General features: G+C 37.5%; 2 protein-coding genes and 1 long non-coding RNA gene across 3 annotated transcripts; all 3 read left to right on the top strand.

Moving 5' to 3' along the window:
• The first annotated feature begins 4,797 nt into the window (after window positions 1–4,797).
• LOC103454722 (uncharacterized) lies at window positions 4,798–7,304 on the top strand. The gene is made up of 3 exons (XR_532046.4): window positions 4,798–5,281; window positions 6,426–6,471; window positions 6,581–7,304. It is a non-coding gene; the product is annotated as an uncharacterized lncRNA (long non-coding RNA).
• A 3,250-nt stretch (window positions 7,305–10,554) lies between these two features.
• LOC103454723 (probable glycosyltransferase At5g03795) lies at window positions 10,555–13,565 on the top strand. The gene is made up of 4 exons (XM_008394323.4): window positions 10,555–11,109; window positions 11,832–12,040; window positions 12,238–12,586; window positions 12,689–13,565. Exons 1-4 carry the CDS (start codon window positions 10,708–10,710, stop codon window positions 13,355–13,357), a joined length of 1,629 nt encoding a protein of 542 aa, XP_008392545.2. The 5' UTR covers window positions 10,555–10,707; the 3' UTR covers window positions 13,358–13,565.
• Window positions 13,566–16,315: 2,750 nt separating this feature from the next.
• On the top strand, window positions 16,316–16,975 carry LOC139191177 (uncharacterized). Its single transcript, XM_070811745.1, has one exon. The coding sequence runs from the start codon at window positions 16,316–16,318 to the stop codon at window positions 16,973–16,975; it is 660 nt and encodes a 219-aa protein (XP_070667846.1).
• The last annotated feature ends 8,417 nt before the right edge of the window (window positions 16,976–25,392 follow it).

Below are 25,392 nucleotides of genomic sequence, written 5' to 3'. Positions count from 1 at the left end.
GGTAATTCCGACTTATGTGCAGAGTAGTGCCGTACAGGTCACCGTGGTGACTCCGGTTGGTTTGGATATTGAGCTATGGAATTAACCGTACAGGACCAACTGCAGGGTCTCTGGTTGATTCATTATGTCATCTGTTATATTGATGTGTTCTTAATCTGTTATTGACATTTATGGCATGGCATATTTTATGGGTTTTGATAAAAATTGGTGATTTGAGATATTTGAAGAAGTATATGCATATTATGTTATTTTCTAGGAAAGTATACAGGTTTTACAGCGAGGGGTTAGAAATGTTTTTAATGAAATGATTTTCGAAAAACTTTGGTTTTACTGACCCACTCAATTTTGTTTTGTGCCCCTCCAGGTTCTAGTTAACAGAGTTGGTGGCCCACGAGGATTCCCACGACGTACTGATAGACTACATAAATGTAGGACTCACCTGCGGGTGTTGTAATTTAGTTATGGTCCTACTTAACTGCACCTAGTACTTATGCTCTGAATTTGTGTGTTTCACACTTAAACTTACTTTAGCATGCTAGTTGGATATTATTGCTAGTAGTTGGTTTTTTTATTCCTTCGTATTTCTCTTATCTTTTGCTTCCGCATCGCACTTTTGGTTACGTCACGCTCACGTGACGGCTAGCACGCCTTGATTCTAGGATCGGGGTGTGTTAGCTAAGCTTGTTGTGAGCTGTTGACCTTTGACCATGTGATGCTTAGCTGGTCTTTGAATCTTCGATATTTTGAGTTGTGTGGCCTACATCACAACATGATAAAGAAAACCCTAATTCAAGTCAAATTAGGATATCTTAAGGATTAGGCAACGTAATCACAATCCTAGGAGGATTGAATATCTTATTCTAGATTCCATCCTATATAGTCTCCCGATTTAATTGAGACTACTTTCCCTACAAGGAATCTCAAGATGTCTATAAATACTCTAGCCTAGGTATTTATCTCGCGAAGTCTTTTATGATCCAATGATCTATATCAATCAATTAGAACCGAAGATACATCTCTCTTACATTATCTCTACGCCTAACAAAGGCTCATCTTGCATGTGTGACGCCGTCTATGCATAGATACGTCCAGGAAGAACTCATCTCCTGAACGCCTTGTCATAGGCTATTCGTCAAGGTTCGTTCACGATGTATTAGACATTACACCATTCTTCCTTACAATTCACACGCGACTTGATTCTCCTTGCCAAATATATGTAGGTCGATCTGGATTCAACCACACACCCTAATCAACCTCATTTTCCCCTCGCTGGAGGGCAATTCCAATTGGATTTCCCCTCCGTCCGCGGATATGCATGAATTTGGTTCTAACACCACCTATGGTATGGGTCATGGACTATTTGCCCTGCTCATGACATGTAATATGGGCTGTCTAGGCCACCGTTAATACTTTTTGCTATCGGGCCATACCTTGGTTTAATGGTTGCACGGTACAAACTATCCGGAGTCTCTTCTTGGGTGTTTGCTGAATGTGCTCTCTTACCAACAGGGACCTTCAGAACTACTAGTTGGAAAGACTGCAAAGAATGGCATGCATAATTAAAGACTGCCTAGTATGCTCTATAGCCTCCCCTCCCAACTGCTTGCTAGGATTTTTCCTATAAATAGCCAAGTCAAACAGATTGGCTTCTGGTTCTCTTTTCCTCTATACTACTTTTTTGAGTTAGGCATTGAAGACCCTTAGGCGGGTACCTTGGTCTTTTTTCAACGTGTTTGTCAAATATGCTAATGGTGTTTGTTCTCTTGTAGGTGAAATTCATCAAATAAATTGTGTACAAAATTTGTATCCACACATATGAACCAATATCAACATTTAACGTACTTCATCTTAAATTTTCTTAGCACTGAGATTTGAATTGGAGAATATATTATTCATTATTCATAGTAGAGGGACTTGTGTTCTACAATTAATTATTCAATACAATTTGATGAATTGACGTTGCCATAAGAGAACGAACTGCACAAGTCTAAACTTAATCCAATAATTCAATATAAATTTTGTGAGTGAATAAAATGACATAATGAATGTGGCCATAGGTTGATTACAAGTGAGAATATTTTAGACATGAATCATGAGTGCAAAGAGAATTATTAATTTGCTAAGAAAATGATATACAATAACAGTGTGTTTGAAGATGTTTTTAAATTGACTGAAAGCGTTCTTAATGTATATGTTTTTCAAGGTTCTAAAAAACGCTAGGCGCTAGTTGGCGACGGGCTGGCGCCTAGTGCCTAGGCGGCCTAGGTGGATTTAGGTAAATTTTTTGTACATCTTGTAAATAAGTGCATATTGACACTTACAAAAAATTATACTTGTATGAAATCCATGGATAAGATAATAAAAGAATGATAAAATGCAAAAACAAGGTTCTAAAAGACGCTAGGCGCTAGTCGGGCAGTGGGCTGGGGCCCAGCGCCTAGGCGGGGGCCTGGGCAAACAAGGCGGATTTGAGTAAATTATTTTATATTATTAATATTTTGGTGAATTTGATAATATGAGATGAAAGTTTAAAGGATTATAAGTTTGTAGTACTTACGAAATATTTTCTAAGATTATAAATATATAGTGAACTTAAAAGAAAAGTCAAAATATGTACTGTAAATTTGTAGTTTGTTGAAAGCACTTTTTAAGTGAGATAATATGCAACATAAAAGGGAGGTGGGGTGCACCACATGAAAATTTAATATATGTTTATGTCAGTTGCATTTCCCAATTCCATTGGAATCAATTTAAAAAATAATTAAACAAAAAGGTTGGGTGGTCTTATGTCTTGTCCATCACGTGGGTGTGAATGGGAAGAGAGAGAAACTCATTTCTCTTTCTTCTTCCTCTCGTCTTCTTCGATGGAAATGAGTTTGAAATGCAGAACCAGAACCCAGAAAGAGAACCAGTTGCTGAGCAAAAAATATCTGGAACGCCTAAACCACCACCTAGGCCACCCAGTTGCCTGCCTGGGTAGCCTCGGTGCCCACCTAATCTCTTTGCCGATTTTTCTTCCGACTATGGGTTAATCGTGGCAGGTGGCCACCATGGAGTGCCTAGGCACCACCTAGGCCGATTTTTAGAACACTGATGCTTTTGGAACTAATTCTTAGTAAAAATGCAAGTGAATCTTGAAAAAAAATACTTAAAGTATTTCCTGGAAAAAACATCAGTTTGTGTTTCTTCTAAAATGCACTTCAGATGCTTTTAGAACTCAAAAACATATTCACTAAACGGTCTTTCAATCATTTTCAATGCACTTTCAAACATGCTCTAAGACTTACTCCAACATTTGGAGTAAAACTCAAATTTTAAGTTCTAAACATATGCCAACTTGCTCCAACTCTTGGGCCAAATATGAGTTTTAACCCAAAACTCATTTTGGGGCAAATTTAGCCCATAATTTCACCCTGGGTTAATGGGCTAGCTCACCATATATGTGTACTTTTAGTTTTATATTTATAAATTTATTGAATTCAATGGCTAAAATCTATTATAATTAAATCTGACGATAAAAAAAGATCTAATGATCCAATTTTAAATCCAACGGATAAAATATTAAAATATATATATATATATATATATATCTTCCAAGTGTTTCATATTATTTCATAGTATTCCATGAAACTCATGGTGTTGGTTTAGCAATTTTTCAATATCTATCAAAATTTAAATATTTTTTTTGTTAAAATGTTCATACAATTAAATTAGGATAGTTTACATAAATTTTTTTTTGAAATAAAAAGTTACTTTATCATGCCCTGGACCCGGAGTCGATGGGACCACACGCTCGGTGTGCGAGTAAAAGTAAAACTAAAACTAAAAACATAAAACAATAACTTCTCTTAAACAAGTAACTATTATAAAATCCTTACAGAGTGTACAAAAATAAGAAAACTCTTAAATCCCTTGTCTAACCCAAACTCAGCTCGTCTAGCACCTGTCTTGTCAAATAACTCATCTGTAAAATAAAAACGTGAGGGGTGAGCAACAACCACCGTCGGTCAGTGAGTAGAATATGTAATATGCCAATCAAGCGATGTCATTTTAGTCACTATAGAAAATACAATAATAGTATCAAATCATCATGCACGTAGTGCCATATCACATCATCCGTTTACGTGTTCATTATATTTTTCATAAATAGTAACTCACCACGTGACTCCTATTGGCCATTCTACCCTAATGTCCCCGTGTGCAGTTTACATTTATTCCTCGGATTAATGCAACACTAAAGTTGTCATGCTCCATGAACAATTCCAAATATCCACATATCACTATAATAATAATTCCAAAAGTATTTCCACAAATCTAACATGCTTGACTTGAAATAGAGATATTTGAAATTAAGTATAATTATGAACATGCTTTTGCATACTTCTTTATAGTATAGATGATGTATGACTTTATACTATGAAGATGTTTTTGAGATATATATGTATCTATGTTTGGAAAGTCTACGTTCAATGGTTTTGTGCGTATCTAGTGGTTACATATTGACCTTCGGGTTGGGTGTTGTGGGAGCCTTTGGGCAATGATACTTACACTACTAGAATTATGCTTATAGGACACCATTTTTTGCACAGCATTTGCAATTGGTGGCCATAGATATAAAGCACTCGCTCTTACTATTTTTTGGTGTCTTTAGAGTGGGATGCCGCTGATATCGGTGACCTTCAAAATTGAGACACCAATGATTGGTGTTTGTTAAATAACTTTATTTCTTAAAATTACTATTCTTCTACATTTTTATTTTATTATTTATTTTGTAGGCACTGAAGCGGTGCTGTTTATTTGTTTTTTTTTGATACCCACCGAAATGAGTGAGAAAAGCCATGGAGTGAGTTCATATTATAAGAATTTCTTGTGGTTTTAAAGGTGGATGAAACTAAAATGGTTATCCTCTCTTTCCCCTTTCACAAATGTCTCTCCTCTCTCTCCCATCCACTCTCTCTCCTCTTTCCCCTTCACTCTCTCTACTTCCCGCATCCTTTCTCTCCCTTTTTCTTACAGGCAAACAAACCGTCAAATTATACCTTCATAATCCTCTTCCCATCCTCTTTCTGATCCTCAAGTTAGTGTCTACAAATTCATGGCCAAATTTCTTCAATTTCAAATCTAAGAAACGTATGATTTTGTTCGGGTTTTATGTGTTTTTCAAGTATGGGAGCGGCGTACTTGATGGCCAAGAGCGGATTAGCAGTGGCGTCGATGAGTGTGATGAGGTTGAAGCTGGTGATGAAGTCGATCGTGCCGGTGGTTATGATGGGATTGTTGGGTATTTTCTCATTTTCAAACTCAATTTTAACTGTTTTAATTTTTAGTTTTTAATGTTTGATAGTTTTGGTCCTTGCACATCATTGAAAATATGTTTCGATATCATATCTCTTGGAAATAATTTGACCTTACTCTTGTATTCTTGGCATCTGCTAAAGCTGATGACGTCAAAAGCATAGAGAATAGGTTACCACTAGTTACTGAAAGCTTAGATTTCAGAGGTCTTTATTTATTCGATGATGGGTTTCGCCATGTTTTATTGTTTGGTAGAGTCCTTCCACACTTTTATTAGATGCTGCTTCACACTTAGTTGATTAGATTCAAAATGCTTGTGCTCTAAGATTATCCCCGCTGACCTCTCTTTTACAAAACATTTAAGCCGATTAGATGCCTTATCTGTAGAATGGTTGGGCATTATTTACCTTGAAAAGAAAAAAAAAAGAGTAACAAAGCATTATTTTGAATTCAGCCTTAGTAGCATCCCCTGCTCTAGAATCAAGGATTTTTGGATGATTTGGTACTTCATCATCACATGATGGATTAACCAAAGGAGATGTAATGTAGTCATATAATCTTGAGTCGTTGTCATCTTCATGTTAGGAAGAAACACACGTAAATGTTTTGTATGTGAAATATTTTTTTCTTTTTACTTGTTAGCAGTTTCCCTACTCTTTTGGAAAGGATTTTGCCTTATTCTTGCTAAGGGTGTTGATATCATATCTCTTCAATTGTTTCTTAATTTAAGTTTTTTTTTTTAATGGGTGAAACATCTAACGATTAGAATGATGAGAATTGAATCTTTAAGTAGAGTATATGAAACATGGTCTTAGAGAAAATTGTAGTAAATTCAAATTCATTATTATTATTTTCCTTTGTTTTCACAGGTTCCTGACCTTATGATTAGCCTCTCTTCTCATAAATTGATTTATCTTCAATTTAATAAATTGTGATGCTTTAATTAGAGATTGTTTTGGCTGAACAATTTTTGTGTGCTTGCTATAAAAACTGTATCAATTGGCAGTTGTGGCATTTCAACACATCTATCTGTATCTAATGATTGCCCACTTGAAAGGATGATTATACGTTGAAATCATTGCATTGTTTTTTCTTGAATTTATAATGTTGATTTCTTGTTTGAGTTTCAGCATGTGATTTACCTATCAAGTAGAGAAACCGTGGTGCACCTCATTGGTAAGGAATTTTGACTTCGTAGAATTAAGACCTACTAAATACAAAGTTATTCGTTTAATTCGGTCTCGGTTGTAGTTTGGTGTTGTGAACTCTTTTTGTACATTTGCAGGTGGAATGAAGGTGGACGTTGACAGAGATGAGTCTTCACATATGCTGTCATGCTTGCTTCAGATGTTTGCTCTTGGTCTATTTTCAATATATTGTTCTTAGTTCATTGTGTTTTATTTTTACCATGTTTTGTAAAAGATATATTTGGTTAAGTAAGCTTCATTGCATGACGAACTTAGGTCTGATGCCTGCAGCCTGTAGTGGGAGGATGGAATTCTGAAGAAGGCTTAGTTGTAACTTGTAAGTTATGTAGGATTTGTTGTGAATAGCTGGAATTCAGTAAGTGAAAAGTTAACTATGATAATTTTTGTGAATTTTACTTTATGTATATACTAGAAATGCCATAGGGAAGGCATAGAACCAATTGGGTGGATTTTGTTAGTTATCAGTTTACTGTTGGTGGATGTGCATAGGTACATAGGTGTTATAAAATGTAACGTCATCACCCTTGGGTACTTGGTTGTGTTGGACAACATCGTTGAATGCAATATGCTTTCTTATGTAGCACAAACCTTGTTATTGATAAATCTATTGGATATAAAGTGTGGTTGGTTGGAAATGTGAATCCTTTTGCAAATTTAAATTTCTTGTGAATTTTATATTAAGAAGCTGAGTTTTAATATAGTACAGAGCTATTACTAAAATGCATGTATTACATTTTGAACCTACTGGCCATTTGGAATGTTGTAGATTCACGCCAACTTTGGTGCCTATATCTTAAAAGCCATTGATCCTAATATAGACACGTAGGATTGGTGTGTGTATGAGTATGAAAGGCACCAAGGTTAGTCTCAAATCTAGCCACTAATAAGAGGGACAATGAGATATTTTGAATTTTAGAAATAATTATAAAATATAAAAATGTTGTACTGTTCACATACACACCAATGCAATATTGGTAGCCATTGTTACAATAGAGTCCTCTACATAGGACATGTTCTCTAGTTTAGTGGTTGCTTGGTGGCCATTGAGGTTTGCCACCAATATGAGTGTCCACACTTGACAATAGACACCAATAAAAATGGTGGCTTTTAGCCAAATTTCTAGTAGTGTTATATTGACCTTCGGGTTGGGTGTTGTAGGAGCCTACGGGCAATTGATACTTGTGAAGGAAGTTTTTAAAGGAAGAGTTCTATATGCCTTCGGGCAATATTGATACCACTAGTTAGTACACTATATATGATATTTGTTTTATGAAAGGTTTCATGGCATGCTAGGGTTTTCGGCAAATCTATCGCATATTTTGCTATTAGTTTTTATAAAAACTTTGGGGGTTAGTACGTTGTTGAATAACTATGTTGTACTACTTATATATATATATAAACTTGGTCCACTCATGTTTGTTTTGTGCCCCCTCAGGATTTAGATTCGAGGCGTACGATCTCGGCGTCAAGGCACTTTCGCATCGGCATCTTCGAGTCCTCTCAGTGTAGGACCCACTCCTTTGTTCATTCAATTTTATATCATTTCTTTTCTAGTGTATAAAATTAGTTGTATGCTTTGAACACGTTCCTCATTTGCATATTAATTATATTTAAATTTATAAGTCTTAATAATTTCTTGTTCTCATGCATTCTAATATGGCTTCGTCACCTTCGGGTGTCAGCCAACACGTGCCTACCTTGGTGTTTGGGAGAATATCAGGGTCGAACATGTCATACTTTAAGAAAAAAAATTAACATAAATTCATTTTTTAATAATATCGAGCTAAAAATTTAATTCATAAGGATTGAAGCAGAAAAACTGTTTCTGAGTAAAAACCTAAAATTTATGGGTTAAAAATTTTAAGTTTTAACCTAAAAGTTGGAGATGATCTAAGTATAGATAATGTTAAGTGAATATAGCCAAAATTAATATTTAATAATAAAAAAACCAAAAATAATGTTTTTAAAAATAGAAACCAAGAGCCAAAATATGACAAACAAAAGAAAGAAAAAGAAAAAAACGAAGAGATTAAAAGTGGTAAAGAAAGGAATAAAAAATCCTAAGAGTCCAGTAGCCCGTTGCAGAAGTAAATGAGAGGTGTCGTTCACGAGGGCCAACAGCTAAAATAACATTAAAAGACTAAACTACCCTTCATTCTGGAGCCGCTGTTGTCATAGCAACAAACAAACAGAGAATACGTGTGGTTTTTGGTTTTGGCCGAGTAAATATTAGCAGACATGGGACGACAACCAGTAAACGATGTCGTTTTCTTCACTAATGTTACAAGTTAAGGGCCTGAAGGCTTACGTTGAATCCATGCGTTTGGGGTTCGTACTAATTTGGCTTCGGGAATCAGCAGCGCAGACTTGACTCGGCGTGCTCTCATCTCATTCCTACCCCACGAAACAGATGGTACACAGAAGTACGTCAAAAGTCGTCGTTACAATTGCCAGATCGAATCTTAGGCCAAATTACTTGGTTGGTCCCTGCCCTTTTCTTTCGTCTTGTTTTTTTGGTTTTGAAGCCTTGTGATATTCTTTTATTTTTATTTTACAAGTGTTTTTTAAAATATCTAAAGCACTTTAATGAAAGTACTTTCAGAAACAATACTTAATTAACGTACAAATGAGTCCTAAAAAAAATATTTGAAGTACTTTTTGCAAGAAGTGCTAGAAATCTCACATTAAAGATTTGACAAAACAAATTACAATTTATATACAAACAATCTCATTCTAATTACCGAAGACCTTTTATGATACAACTACACATATCCCTTTATATGTGGTTAAGTTGAAAAAATATTGGTGTTGGACCATTCACCCTGTGTCTTTGAAACTTTAACAAGTAGAACTTAATTGTTGCTTCTTCCAAAATGCATCAAGTGCTCTTGTAACACAAAAATATTTTCATCAAAAGAGCTTTCAGTTATTCTAAAAACACCTCTAAACCTATCTACATGAACAATTAATCTCATCATTTAATGTTATGTAAAAAAATTTGCACATAATATTGTATTACTAAATCAAAACGTCACAGACTCACAATGATGATGAACTCATTCTATGTAAATTAGTATCCCTTGTCATAGTCCTAGAAACATGACTACACGTATTGCACAAAAAAAAAAAAAAAGCATTATGTGTTATTATGTGTGTACTTAGTATTTACCAAACGTTCCTTTTTTTTTATTTATTTATTAGGCATACATCAAAACGTGGCCAAACTATATTTCGTAATATTTAGGGCTTTCCTTTTGTGTTTAGTAATATGTGTATAATACGGCATGCTTACTAGTTTCCCAATATTTCTATATACTTTGTTTTGCATTTGGTTAGTTTTATAAACCACTTACTTTTACTAGACAAATCTTCCTATAATTCCGAACTGTCACTTGAAACTTAACTATTTCGGATCAAATCCACTTACATTTGGGAAAGATGGAGAACAATCAACCGACTAAGCTAACTAAGGCTTCCTCTTGATTTTAGGGTTAAATTAAAACAAGCATGTTTACAATTCCTAATTAAACAAGGATCCTTCATACTACTATATGAACCCTTCCTACGTGCGTATGCACTCAACAATTTCATACCACTGTAAACACATTGCACACCAAGCTCGACCAAAACTAGAGGGTCGAAATTTTTTTAAACAACACCAGTATCTCGCAATTTCCTCATATAGGTAGTGTTTTAACTTTAATTATTTGGTGAATATTACATATTCAATTTCTTGTGTTAGTTCATCATGATTTATCATTTGTTACGATACTTGTGTCCCGTGGTTCAGTTTAGTTCAGTTGTGTTGGTCCATTAATACCTTGGGTTGGGAGTCTTATTTCGTGGCATGGGTCTGAGAAAGGTGGCAGAATTAATTGCTGGAAAATAAATAAAGTTATCTGTGGTTGGTAGTAGAAAAAGAATATTATTTAGCTTATGCTATCCAAAAAAAAAAAAAAAAAAGAAAGAAAAAAAAGTGAGAGGGCAGAATCGGAAAAGAGAAAAGTTGCATGAGAAACTCGGAAATAGAGGGAAGAATAAGACGACGATTGGCGTGATGCCGCAACCATCTATTACCAAATGTTAACTTGTCCCTCTCTCTCTCTCTCTCTCTTTCTCTCTAAAACCACCCGAAATCTCTCCCACTTTTCTCAGCAAACAAACAGAAAGCTAGAGCTCTCTAGCTACCTATCCAGCTCTACGGATGATGGCGGCAAGTAGTAAGAAGGTGGGTGCAACTAGTAGTTCCGGCAGCACTCATCAGCATGCATGGTGGTCGTCCTCCTCGTCGATTGCGGCTCTGCTGTTTGTGGTTCCGCTGGTTGTGGTTTTCGGGTTGATTTCTTTGCTGGGTCCGGACACGGCCAATTGGGTTTTTACTTCCCCCTCTGCTTCTTTGCCTTTAAATTTGACTGCTACTAGTACTAGTAGTGGTTATAGTAATTCAAACGATGACGTTTTGGGGTTGCAATCGACGGTGGTTGTGGTAGATATGCACGGCATAGAAGAAGCTCACTCCGATGACTCGGTACAAAATCGATCCTCGTCGCCTCCTCTTGCTATAGAAGAAGAAGAAGAAGCAGCTTTGCCAACTCTTCAACAACCCGTATGTCCTTCATCCTTATCATGCATGTTAAAATTTCTTTTCCTTTAATTCATGCTTCTATTTTTTTGGATTTTTTTTATTTGATTGCTTGTTCTTGCCATCTTTCTTATACTTTTGGCTTTAATTTAATTGTTTTCGATTTTTGGGTAGGAAAAATTAATTAAGCTCTGTGAAAAATTGTCAGAAAAAAATTAAGAACCTGGATTTTATTTATTTATTTTGTTTCATGGTTCTGTAATCTTTGACATCAGAATTTTATTAAATTTACTTCACGTTTTTATTATGATTGAGAGAAAAGAAAAAAAAATAGTTCCAATGGGTATTATTATGTAATAAATATCTTGCTGTCACAGTAAATGTCCTTTTTCCCCATCACCTCTGGTTTTTTGGTGAATGAAGTAATTGAGAATAAAGTAGTAAAAAAATTAATTAAGTGATTAATCTCTCTGTGCTTTTGCATCTACTTGTTTAGTTTCTACTAAGTAAATATTGTCCGAGGTGATATGGACCGTACGTGTGTAATTGGAATATATTCCAAACTTATTAATGTGTCACATGGATGCTTTCAATCTTTGTCATCAGAAGTTGCTCTTTCTCTGAGCAATAATTTTGATTCGCCAGAGTTTTAATTTAAACAGTTTGATTATTAATTGATTAAGGGTTGTGTCTTAGTCAATATGACAATTAAAATGTTTTTTTTTTTAATTTTATTTTTTATATAGAATGTGATAAGGGGAGACGACTTCACGAATGAAACTCATGCTTCTATCATGGAAAGACGACAAAGAAAGAAAACGAATTTAGGGTGGCTGGAGGCCCGCCTTAGAAGAGCTCGAGCTGCAATAAGAGAAGCTAAATTTGGAAATCAAACACGTGATGTCGACTACATTCCTAATGGTCCAATGTATTGGAATGCTAATGCCTTTCACAGGTACGTGCCCACTTCAATTATGTTTATAGTGAATTACTTTCAGTTTTGCAAGTTACCATTCAAAATGTCAATTTGGTATTTTGTTGTTCATTCACCCATGTTATTACTACTTAAATATGTAACATATATTATACAAAATGGAATGACCGTTATTTTGTTTTTATTCTTGAACGTGTTACCTCAATTTGAATTTGCAGGAGCTATTTGGAAATGGAAGAAAAGTTCAAGGTCTTCGTTTATGGAGAAGGGGAACCCCCGTTGTTTCATAATGGCCCTTGCAAGAGCATATACTCCATGGAGGGGAACTTTATTCATGAAATTGAGGTGAATAAACAATTTCGGACTCGAGATCCAGAAAAAGCGCATGTTTATTTTCTACCCTTCAGTGTGACAATGTTGGTCCGTTTTGTCTATGTGCGCGACTCGCATGACTTCGGTCCAATCAGACGAACAGTAAGAGATTATGTCAATATTGTCTCTGAAAAATATCCCTACTGGAACCGAAGCCTTGGAGCTGACCATTTTATGCTTGCTTGCCATGATTGGGTATGGTGCTCTTACCACTTTATTCTGTTTACTACATTGCAATAAAATTTCATATTTCATGAATGCCAGTGTTCTAATTTTGATTACTTGGATTCTGTTCAGGGGCCCGAAACTTCAAATTCCAATCCTCATCTTCGCAAAAACTCAATCCGCGCATTATGCAATGCAAATACCTCAGAAGGGTTCAACCCCTCTAAGGATGTGTCCTTTCCCGAAATCAATCTTCAAACAGGTGACACGCATGGCTTCATTGGCGGGCCTTCTCCAAGGCTACGCTCGATCCTGGGTTTCTTCGCTGGAGGGGTTCATGGCCCTATTAGGCCTATTCTGCTAGAGCATTGGGAGAACAAGGATCCAGACTTGAGGGTCCATCAGTACCTTCCAAAGGGGGTTTCGTACTACGACATGATGAGACAGAGCAGGTTCTGCCTTTGCCCAAGTGGGTATGAAGTTGCAAGCCCAAGGGTAGTAGAGGCAATTTACACCGGATGCATCCCCGTGCTCATTTCAGACCATTACGTGCCACCTTTCAGTGATGTTTTGAATTGGAGGTCGTTTTCCATCGAGGTTTCGGCGAGTGACATTCCCAATTTGAAGAAAATACTAACGAGCATATCCTCAAGACAGTACCTGAGAATGCAGAGGAGAGTGTTACAAGTAAGGAGACATTTTGAGGTCAATTCTCCCCCAAAACGATTTGACGTTTTTCACATGATCCTCCATTCTATATGGTTAAGAAGATTGAACGTAAGAGTACATGATGATCAATAAGTTGTGATTCTCTTGTTCATAGGATGATGGAATTCTTTTCTTTTTGTGGGGGGTGTCCAATTGTGTAACAAGTGAGAAAATAAATTACATTCTCTAGGTTTCTTGTTTTTTCTTTTAATTAGGGTATCAATGCTTTCGTCACCAAAGGAATTGTAGTTACAATAATGCAAGTAGAAAGAATCAAGGAAACCATTGTTTTGAACAGGTACCATTCTTGTAAATAATTCTTTGATGGCAGCTTGACGCCTACGAGTACCACGACAGTCCAACAGTTGGTTTGAATCCACCCTTCATTGCTTTGATTTGTCTTTGCATTTGCGATGCACACCTTGATGGACTTTTATTAAGGAGGCTTTGACAGTGTGTTCAGACTTCGAATGTATTTTATAAATGTTTTAATAATAAATGTTTGTCGCTATTATTGCGGTCTAGTTATATTTTTTTTAGTTATCAAATAACTATCAGTATTATAGTTCTAAAAGAATAATAATGTGACATCAAACAAAAAATTAATAATGTTATCAGTATTATAGTTCTAAAAGAATAAGAATGTGACATCAAACAAAAGAATAATAATATGACATCAAACCTGCAGAAGTTGGAGCTAAAGTCAAAAGTCAATCCTCAAAAGAAACTCGCTCAAGGAATCCAAACCCGAAAGTTCCCAAGATGTGCTTGCATGCAACTAGACTTGACATTCTTGTTCATATTGTTTTTGTGTCATACCTGATATCTTAACAGGTCGTGTCGTGTAACATCCGTTAAAATAAACGGGTAAATTGACCCGACCCGAAATTGACCCGATAATATTAACAGGTGATAGGAGCATATTTATGCGACTTAGTTAGTTTGTTTTCTTGCATTTTCATAGTTAGTTTGTGTTTATTATAGTGATTTAAGCTATTTTCGTTTGTTTGTAGGTCTAATTGGCAAAGTTGGCAAGAAAGTGCATTTTGAAGCATTTTAGAGCAATTTTGGGCTGGAATGGATTGCATGCATGTGGAGCACAAGGAATTGACGTTTTTGAAGATCAAATGAAGCGAGAAATGTGCTGAAGAGATGAAGAAATTAATTCAAGACTTGGAAGATGAGTAATCAGCTGCAAGGGGACCTAAAACCCTTCTAGAAGGCCTATATCGTCTTTTATACATGTGCCGCACCCACCTTTCTAGAAGCCCTAGAAAGGTGGCATCCCAAACTCTTTTAGAAACCCTAAAAATCTACCAGAAACCCTAGTTATTTCCGCCCTTGGATTGGGCCAAGCCTTGTGCGAAAACCCTAAGCCTTTTCCTCTAGAAATTCGGCCAAACCTTAACCTATAAATATATGTTCTCAGCCATAATTTCGACCAACCACCCCCCAGATCATTCTAAAACCCTCTCAGCTGCAATTCACACCATTCTACAACCCTTTGCTGCAATTTTGGAGAGGAAGGAGTTTGCTGTGCCCTCCATTGGAACAAGGACCTTATGCGCAAGCCACCTGCAACCATTGGAGTTCTAAGAGTTATTTCCTCCCTCGTTTCGTTTTCATGTTTATTTTCTGTTGCTTTTCAATTGTTATGAAAATGTGTAACTAAGTTTTTATTAGTTAGAGGTGAATTCGAAGCCATGGACATATGTTTAATATGAATTGATTACTTTCAGTTATTGTTTCGTAAAACATGAATGTGATTTACTTATCTGTTTGATTGAGAACTTATTCTTGTGTGTTGATTAAGGGTGCACACTTAGTTTGCATACATGAATCTGATGCTAAATTATAAGGGACTTTCACCTAATCGTTAGGAACTTATAATTAAAAGTAGTGGAGATTACTAGTCACAATCGTGTTAAGTAGATTCTAGGCTGGAGTATCATGCAGTTCATAGTTACGATAGCCTTGTCAATGCTTATGATTTCCATGGAACTTAATGATCTTTGAATGTATCTCTATCATGCTGTTCATATAGGGAACTTGAGAAAAATAATTTGGTTGCGATGCATTGTCCATTCAATTCAATGAATTTAGGGAAATCTGAGAGTTAATTTGTGCATTCACGATTAATTTGGGGCATTGTCATTCATGGTTTAAAGAAACAATACTGGAAATTGTTATGTTGCATATGTTCATGTGTGGAGAAGGACCCTCTAACTAGCCTATTTCACCATTCAATTCACCTAATTTAGTACCTAGTTTGATTTAGTTTTGCAATCTGTTCAATTTAATTAATTACGTCCAAATCAATTCCCCTTTTATTAAGTGTGTTAGATTAGTTAGAAAAGTGTTTAAATCTGTCCAATTTAATGTTTTGAGTTTTCATAGTCTTAAATTCGTCTAAATCACTCCCTAGAGTCTGTTTTGAGTCATTTTAACTTAGTTTTGCTGTTTTGAGTCAATTTGGTCAGTTTTGAGTCATAAGAGTCTAGTTTTCTATTTTTGAGTCTAGTTTAATGTTTTAAAGTTTAAATTGAGTAGATTAGCATCCCTTCTAATCCCCAGCCTAAAATGATCCCTACTTACATATACTACAATCACAGGGTTTTAATTTGAGTGTTGGATTATTTCACATCAACAGGTAATATGACCTGACTCGTTAACCGTTAAGAAAAATATATTTTAAACAAACAAATAATCAAATGAAAAACATAATATTAAATAAGTATATACATTGTTGGAAATTTTGAGTAGAAATTTCATTGTCCCACATTGACCATTCCCAAAAGGTTTCCTCACTTTATAAGGCTTTGTCCCTTATAGATTGTGATTAGAGTGATGAACCATGAATGATGAAATTGGGCTCACCCTTGGGTTAGGCTTTGTGATGTACTAATTAATTGTTAATTAATATATATATATATATATATATATATATATATTCGCATTTATTATTAGCATATATAAGTTTATCACAGATTGTTGACATATCTCCAACAATCTTGAAACAAAATTTCATGGATAAACAATATGTGAATGTGAATGGCGCTGTGCCAAAATACTATGAAAAGCCTAAAGACTGAGAAGTTCAAAGGGCTAGATTTCAAGAGATGGCAACATAAGATGTTGTTTTTCCTGACAACTATGAATCTCGCTCATGTTGTCAAGGAAGAAGCTTTGAAGTCTAATGAGAATCCAAAGACGAAAGAGATTGTCATGGCAATTAAAGCTTGGAATCATTATGAGTTTTGTTACAGGAATTATATTCTGAATAGTTTGGATGACAATCTCTACGACATTTATTCTTTGTGCAAGACAACAAAGGAGTTGTGGGAATCCCTGGAGAAAAAGTATAAGATTGATGATACTGGTTCAAAGAAATTTGTTATTGGTAAGTTTCTCAAATATACAATGGTGGATTCAAAATCTGTTGTCTCTCAGGTCAAAGAAATCCATAAATTGATCTATGAATTGCACTTCGAGAGATGCGAGATCAATGAGCATTTCCAAGTTGGGGCGATAATTGAGAAGTTGCCAACTTCCTGGAATTACTACCAAATTTATCTCAAGCATAAACGTCGTGAGATGAATATGGAAGATTTGATTCAAAGGCTACGAGTGGAAGAAGACCACAAAAAGGCAGATCGTTCTGGTGGGTTTGCTGCCATTCTAAGGCCAAGCCGAAGAAGAATAAGGCTCTGAAAACCAAGCAGTTTGTACAATTTGCCCTTGTTTCTAAGGGCATGAATCTGAAGAAGATTAAGGGTGCCTGCTATGTGTGTGGCAAATCTGGTCACAAGGCACAAGATTATTATCATCGCAAGGATGAAATCATGCCAACGGAAACAACAACAACGATGTTAACATGGCAATCACCAATGAAGATTTGGCTGTTGTTGTGTCCGAGGTCAACATGGTCTCGAATGTGAGTGAATGGTTGATGGATACTGGTGCTACCAAGCACATCTGCGCTGAAATAAATCTATTCCCCGAATACCATCATGTTGCCCCTGGAGAAAAGCTGTATATGGGCAATTCTGCCTCATCTGCGATGGAGGGTGATATGAGCATATTTATGCGACTTAATTGGCTTGTTCTTGTGCGTTTACGTTGTGTTTCTTTAGTTATTTTAGTGTTTAAAGCCATTTTCATTTGTTTGTAGGTCTTAATAACAACCTTGGCAAGAAAAGTTCATTTTGGTGCATGTTGGATCAATATTGGGCTCAAATGGATTGCATGCATGAGGATGGACGTTTTGGGCATATGTGTGTGCAAGTGTGTGTGTGTAATTGAAAGGATAAACAATGACAACTCATACACATGCAAAGAAGCCCACATGCAAAGTGAAAGACTCTAAGTACAAAGTATGCAAGAAGATGCATTTTGGAGGCCTTTGGAGCATGTTTCGGGCTTGGAATGGATAGCAAATGCATGGGCCAAAGTGGATGGACGAATTTGAGAACTAAAGAGGCCAAGAATGTGAAGAATTAGTGTCCAAAAGATAAAGAATTCAGCCCAAAAATTTGTCACTCCAAGTTGCACACTCCTTGCCATGCAAAACACATAGAATTCCCTTTGGATTCCCATGCCATGCTTGATCATTCTTGTCCCCTACATAATTTCTGATTTCATGCTTTAATTCATTTAATTATTTCACTCAATTGCTTGATACCTCTTGTTCCCTTCACCCATTAGATTTTAGACAACATTTACATCCATTACATGCACCAATTGATGCTCCATCATTCACATTTGGAATCCAATGGCATGTGTCACACATGTTGTTGCACCTTTGACCCATTTGTTGACACATTTCACCTCCCTTTCCATCTCTATGCTATGTACACAATCATTCATGCTCCCTAGCTGCAACACCACTCCATTTTACCCTTCACACTTTGCATCATCACTTCATTTTCACCCTTGGACCATTGCACACCACACACACCAACTTGCCATGCATTTCATCCCTAGCCTAACCTGATTTTCTAAGGTTTTTGGGGCCTATAAATACATGTTTACACCCCTTGGCCAAAGGAGAATCCCCCATATTCATCATTTTATCACAGAAATTCGTCCATACACACCCTAGGAAGCAAAACACCCCAAAAACACCATTCTAGTGCCTAGAAAACATAACAGCCACTCCACCTTCTTCCACCCTCTTTGCCTAGTTCTCCACCACCTTCCAACCATCAAACACTCTTCCACACTCACCCTAAACCCCTCCATATCATTCCCCATCCATTCTACACCATAAATCCACCCAAAAATCTGTCCACAAGCTTCATGCCGCAACAAGGAGGAAGGGAGATCCATTGATGCACTTGCTTTCCAAGTTGGAGCATTTTAGGTGTTTTCTTTCCTTTGATTTTAATGTCTAATTTTATGTATCTTTGTATTGCAAGAATGAGGAACTAAACCCCCTTAGTTGGGGGGTGATTCGAAACCATGTACATGCTTGCAATATGATTTGATTACATTCAGTTGTTATTTCATAAGTTGCGGATTCAATTCGTTCATCTACTTGATTGATAACTTATTTGTGTATGTTGATTGAGAGTGCACACTTAGTTTTCATGCATGAATATGATGCTAGATTATGAGGGAGTTTCACCTAATAGTTACAATCTTATAATCACAAGTAGTGAAGGTCGCTTGAAAACGATCGCGTTGAATGAATTCTTGGCACTAGTTTCATGCTCATCATAGTAACGAATGCCTCGTCAACACTTATAGTTCTCATTGTGCTTCATGATTCTTGATTGTATCTTTATTGTGCTCATCACGTAAGGAACCTTTGAGGAATGCTTTGAATTGTTGTATGCGCTTTTCCATCCAATTCATTAACTTAAGGAGAACTTGAAGGTTAATTTAAGCGTATCTAATTAACTTGGGGTGTTGAGTTTCATAATTTATTGAAAGAACAACTGAAAATCATTTTGTTTGCAAGTGTGTCATGTGTGGAGAAGAACCTCCTAACTAGCCTTTTATCCATCCTTTTCATCCAAAAACGTTTTACAATCTGTTTTGTTTTAAAGTTTCTGTTTTGTTTTCAATTTTCGTCCAAAACAAATCCCCCTTTATTTTGAAGTCTTAGATTAGTTAGAAAGTGTTTTGATTTGTGATTCTAAGTGTTTTGATTCAAGTTTTCATCCAACTTCGTCCAAGTTCTTGTTAGGTTCTCAAAACTGCCCAGAAACTGGTTTTTAGGCAGTTTTGAGTCATTAGGTTGCTGTTTTGAGTTTTATGTTTGTTTAAGTATTTTAAAGTATAGTTTTGCATTCTTTGAGTCTAGTTTAGTGTTTTAAATTTTGTTTTTATGTTTTTAAGTCAGTTTTCAAGTGTTTAGCAATCCCTCCTAATCCCCGGCCTAGAACGATCCCTACTTACATACTTTACTACATTTGATAAAAAGAGGGTTTAATTTTGTGTGTTAACTTATTTTACGCATCAAATTTTGGCGCCGTTGCCGGGGATTAGCAACTTTGCTAATCTCTTGGATTGTTTTCTTTCGAATTATTGTATTTTGTTTAAGTTTCTGTTTAATTTGCTGATTTGTTTTGTTTTCTTTGTTTTTAGGTACTAGTTTATGACCCGTAGCTCACAACCTGTTCGTGAGCATATCTCCGACTTTGACGGTGATTTTGAGAGGACTTTGAGAAGGAAAAAGAAATTGCAAGAGTCTAATCCTCCTAGTCCCGAGCCTGAATTAGAAGAGCAAGAAGTTGAGGTTGAAGAGAAGGCCACGGCACAAGTGGGTGGAGAAGAGCAAGGTATAGCCATGGACAACCGTACGCTCAAGGAGCTTGCCGCCTCGGGTTTGGATAATGCCGCACCATTGTGTATCCAATATCCCATGGCTGCTCAAGGTAAAACTGAAGAGTTCGAGTTAAAGTCAAGTTTGCTCCATCACATTCCAAAGTTCCATGGGCTGTCCATGGAGGATCCGAACAAACATTTGAAGGAATTTGAAGTGGTATGCTCAAGTATGACTCCAGTTACCGTTGACGGAAGTATTTTAAAGATGAAGGCTTTTCCATTCTCTTTAATGGACAAAGCCAAGGATTGGTTATACGAGTTGGCTCCCGGTACAGTTACATCTTGGGAGAGTATGAAGAGGGCGTTTCTGGAGAAGTTTTTCCCAACTTCTCGCATCATTCTTCTTCGTAAAAAAATAAATGGAATTCAGCAAAGCCAAGGTGAATCTTTTCCATCTTATTATGAACGATTTAAATCACTTGTTGCTTCTTGTCCACAGCATCAGATGAAGGAGGAGTTACTTTTTCAATACTTTTTCGAAGGTCTTTTACCACTTGAACGGCAACTGTTGGATGCTTCCGCGGGAGGAGCTCTAGTGGATAAGACACCTAGGGATGCCAAAACTCTCATTGCGAATCGAGCACTCAATGCACAACAATATGAAGGTGTTGGGCAAAGAGACACCCCACGGCCACATCATGTCAATGAGGTAAGTTCTATTTCTGAGTTACAATCCCAAATGGCTAACCTTACGTCTATGTTATCACAGTTGGTTGAAGGCCCCAAAACGCAAGGAACTACAATCTGTGGTGTATGCTCCATTCAAGGACACCAATCTGATCAATGCCCTCAATTAATTGAGAATGGAGGATGGGAATCGGCCAATGCTGTGGGTTATGGGAATCAAAACCAACCAAGGAATGATCCTTTCTCCAATACATACAACCCGGGATGGCGTGACCACCCCAATTTCAGATGGAGAGATGCACCACAATATGGCCAACAAAGTGGATTCCGACAACCCCTGGGTTTCTTTCCAAGGCCAATGGAACCACAACCACCTCCTCAGGCACAATCTTCCCAAACTAACCCAGGTACGTCTATGAATGATGATAAAACATATCAGTTACTAACCACCATGGTGCAGGGAATGCAGAACCAAGCAAAGGAGGTTAATGAGTTGAAGAAGCAAATGGGCCAAATGGCCGAATTTTTGGGGCAATTCCGTGAAAATGGTAAGTTACCAAGCACTACGGTGGTCAATCCAAAGGGTGGCTTCGAATTTGCAAAGGCTATCACATTACGAAGTGGAAAAGAGGTGAGAAACAAGGAAGATGAGAAGATACAACTCGAAGAAGATGAGAACACCTACCCCACGGCAAGGGTACCATCACCCATGCCGCAGCCATCTAAGACATCCCATCCGTCCACCTCAGGTAAGAATGTTCCAAATGTTGTGATTTCGAATACTAATCTGCCCAATGTCCCCTTTCCTAGCAGATTTTTGCAATCAAAGAACGAAGAGGAGGAAAAAGATGTTCTAGAGACATTTAGAAAGGTGCATGCCAACATTCCCCTCCTTGATGCCATAAAGCAAATCCCGAAGTATGCCAAGTGTTTAAAGAAGCTTTGTACAACAAAGAAACGTGTCCGGGAGAAAGAGGTGGTACATGTAAGTGAGAATGTCTCCGCCATCTTGCAACATAAACTACCCCCCAAATGCAAAGACCCGGGAAGTTTTACAATTCCATGTGTCATTGGTAATACCCGTTTCAAATCTGCCATGCTAGATTTAGGAGCATCTATTAATGTTATGCCATATTCTGTGTATGCATCTATGAATCTAGGAGCACTTAAACATGATGGTGTAATCATACAATTGGCCGATAGATCTAACGCTTATCCAAAGGGAGTTTTGGAAGACGTTTTAGTGCAGGTTGATCATTTAGTCTTCCCAGCGGATTTCTATGTCCTCGAAATGGATGAATCGGACCATGCCCCTTCATTGCCCATCCTCCTTGGAAGGCCATTCATGAAAACGGCTCAAACGAAGATTGACGTGGCCAAAGGATTAGTCACTATGGCATTTGGTGGTGACATGATTAGTTTTAAAATTTCTGAATCCATTGAGACTCCTAATATTGTTCATTCTTGTTGTGCCATTGGTAAAATTGAAAAGATAAGACCGGACCATTCAGCACCAAGCACGAATGATGCATCAAGAACCATGCAAGACGAGGGAATTGGAGTGGAGTACAAGGACCATACGGCCACTGCCCTCAAAATGCTCAAAGTGGCCGAAAGCACCATGGGGAAGAATGTTCACATTGCTGCCACTTCATCACATCACATAGGTAAGCCACCTAATCCAAATCCAATGCCATTTAAAGTTGATAGGTGGTTCCCTTCTTTGGTGCAGGTACCCAAGCAAATCCCCGATGGTGGGCGTATGAACATGAACCTTAGGCAACACAACGCACCCATCAACAAACATCACTATCCATTTCCGTTCAAGGATGTAATCTACGAGAACTTTGTGGAGCATGTTGTGGAGGATATCCCACTGCATGCCGTGGGTTCCAAGGAGAAGTGAAGGTGTTCATCGTCCGGCTGGAAGACGTTAAAGCAAGCGCTTTAAGGGAGGCAACCCATTTATTCTGCTTGATTGTCAATTTTATTACTTGTTTAATTATTTTTGGTTATGATTTTCTATTTTGAAATATTAACAAATATGCAAGGGATTTTTGACATTAAACTTCATGAAATGAACAGGAATCTGGGAAATAAAGAAACATAGCATAATACAAGAGGAAGAGCCTTCACAAAGGCTGCTTGGGAGAGGTCGTAGTAGTCGGCGGAGTTGCAGTAGTTGGCGGAGTCTCAGCAGTCGGTGGGGCCACGGAAGGAGGAGGTATCAGAGGTTGATCAGTTGGAGCTTCACTGCGCGGTGCCGCCCCAGAAGACGAAGGCAGATGCTGTTGGAACAAACCCACAAACCTCCGGTGATCAAGTAAAATCTGACCATCAGTTTCCTGCAGCTGGTCAATTTTCCTCTTCATGTTTGTGGCATAACTGTGTGCAAGCTTATGCAATTGTTTATTTTCATGCTTGAGTCCTCTAATCTCCTCTTTGAGACTCTGTATTTCAGCCACCAACGATTCAACGTGACGGGTTCGAGCAAATAGGCGTTGGGCCATGTTGGACACAGAACCCGCACACTGCACGCTAAGAGCCAGAGACTCCTTAACCACCAATTCATCAGACCGTCTAGCGAGCAGTCTGTTATCTCTGGGGGTGACAAGGTTCCGGGCCACCACCACAGCGGTCATGTCATTTTTCATCACTGAATCCCCAACGGTAAGATGACCAGTAGGGGATATGAAGGACGGGCGCCATATGTTGTCTGGAGAAGGCGGGGCTGCACCTTCACCAAGGTTCAAATCAAAACGACGATCAGAAGGGCCAGACATTTTTCAGAGGTTTTGGAGAAAGAAGAGATCGGACAGATTAAGATTTCGGAAGTGCAAGAAGGGAGTGTTTACGGGAGGGAGCTCAAGTGTGTTGTGGAACAAAATTAACGCCTCTATAAAAAGAAGAAATCAAAGAGGCGCTCCTCAGAAATCGAAGAAGCGTCCTCTCGCAAATCGAAGAGTCGAGGCTCCTTTCTCAAAAGCCGGATTCTTTTCTCAAAAGAGGCGTTTCATTTCTCAAAAAATGGGCTTGCTCAGAAACCACGAGCCAAACCCCGGATTTCAAAAGATCAATTTGTCCAGACGTGTCGTCACTCGTCACATGCAACTTGTAGCTTTGCGGAAATTACGGGCAGCTTTGTCAGAAAGCGCGTAATTTGTACTATTCATCCATCCACCGGCTGCCGACAATGAGTGAGAGAATAGTTCCGGTTGTGAAGAACAGCCCTATAAGTATCTACCTTCACCTTCCACAGCAAAGGCACACCCTCTCAGCACTTCTTCATCTCTCTGAAATGGCTTTCCAACAAACCCTCTCGAGTCACTCAGTGTTCCTTATTCCCTGGGATACCCCTGCAAACAACCCATCCAGAGCACAAGTATTTCATATCATAAAGGTTGAGAGCACGAGTATCTCATATCATGCTTTCTCCCTGTCCTTTCTCCAGCCAGCACCTGCTCTCGAGTACTCATCATCTTATGTTTCCGCTTCGTCTCTCACGTATAAGGGAAGTGAAGATGATACCTCGAAGCATGTGGAGACAACGTGCTGATTCATCCTCAACTAGGGACAAGGACAAAGAGAGCAAGAGGTGGGGGCACTTGGAAAGATTGAAGAAAGAAACAGACAAACACCTTTGCCTCGTGCCTGCCCGCCGTGCAGAAGAAACAAGCAGAGAAGAATGCAGACTGCACTCTGATATTCCCCGCTCAGAATTCCAAACCAGTTCAAGATCAAAGCTGTGGAAAGTCAACAAGATCAACTATCTCCAAAACCAGATTTGCGTTCTTAAACTCTACTCTGTCTGGTTTTTACTTTGCCATATTTGTCATGTTTATTTGTCGTTTGTTATTTGCTTGTTTTTGGTGTGAGTATATGTTTGAAACATTGAGGACAATGTTTGATTTAAGTGTGGGGGGGGGGGTAACTAGTGTTTTGCATAAAATTCATAGAAAATTATCACCCATTACTTCTAGTGTTGTTCCTTACTGTTTTAAGTATTTTTTTTAAGCTGTTTTGGAGTATTTCAGTGTGTTTTGACATAAAAATCCGAAAATTCATAAAAATTTGAAAAATTGTTTTTGAAAATCCCAAAAAGAGTTGTTTTTGTGTGCTTATTTGTGTCTTAGGGTACCTTCCAACACAATGATGAGGATTCAGTTTGTAATTGCATGACTGTTAAAGAGAGTTATAAACATGGATGAAAGTTTGATTTACTCTTTATTTATGCGTGATTGTGGTTATAACTTATGAAATCACATGTAATCATAAAAGAAAAAAATTAGTTTTTTTTTGTAACATGCTTGAAGGAAAGAACTCAAACTAACGGTACAACCTTGTGAGACTTGAGCCTAAATGTTTATTTGGAGAGTTAAAATCTGTGCATTATTGTTTTCTAAAGTCGTTGCATGATCTCATTATTCTTTGCTTGGTTATTACTTAGAAGGCGTTTCATCATTTAGTTCCAAATGCTAGAACTCATGCCTATTTCATTCAAAGCATGCTATTGATTTGCATAACACATATTCAAGATGAAGTTGTGTAGTTACCACCACCAAAGCCAAACTGCCATGTATCCCATATCGTTATATGTTTAAGTTAACCCCATTGAGCCTTGATAACCTACATTCTTTGTTAAACCACATTATCCTTACCTATCCTAGTTT

Source organism: Malus domestica, chromosome 14, assembly GCF_042453785.1.
Source record: "Malus domestica chromosome 14, GDT2T_hap1".
Classification (NCBI taxonomy): domain Eukaryota; kingdom Viridiplantae; phylum Streptophyta; class Magnoliopsida; order Rosales; family Rosaceae; genus Malus; species Malus domestica.
The sequence above is the reverse complement of the archived record's forward strand: the minus strand, read 5'-3'. Positions and strand labels throughout refer to the sequence as shown.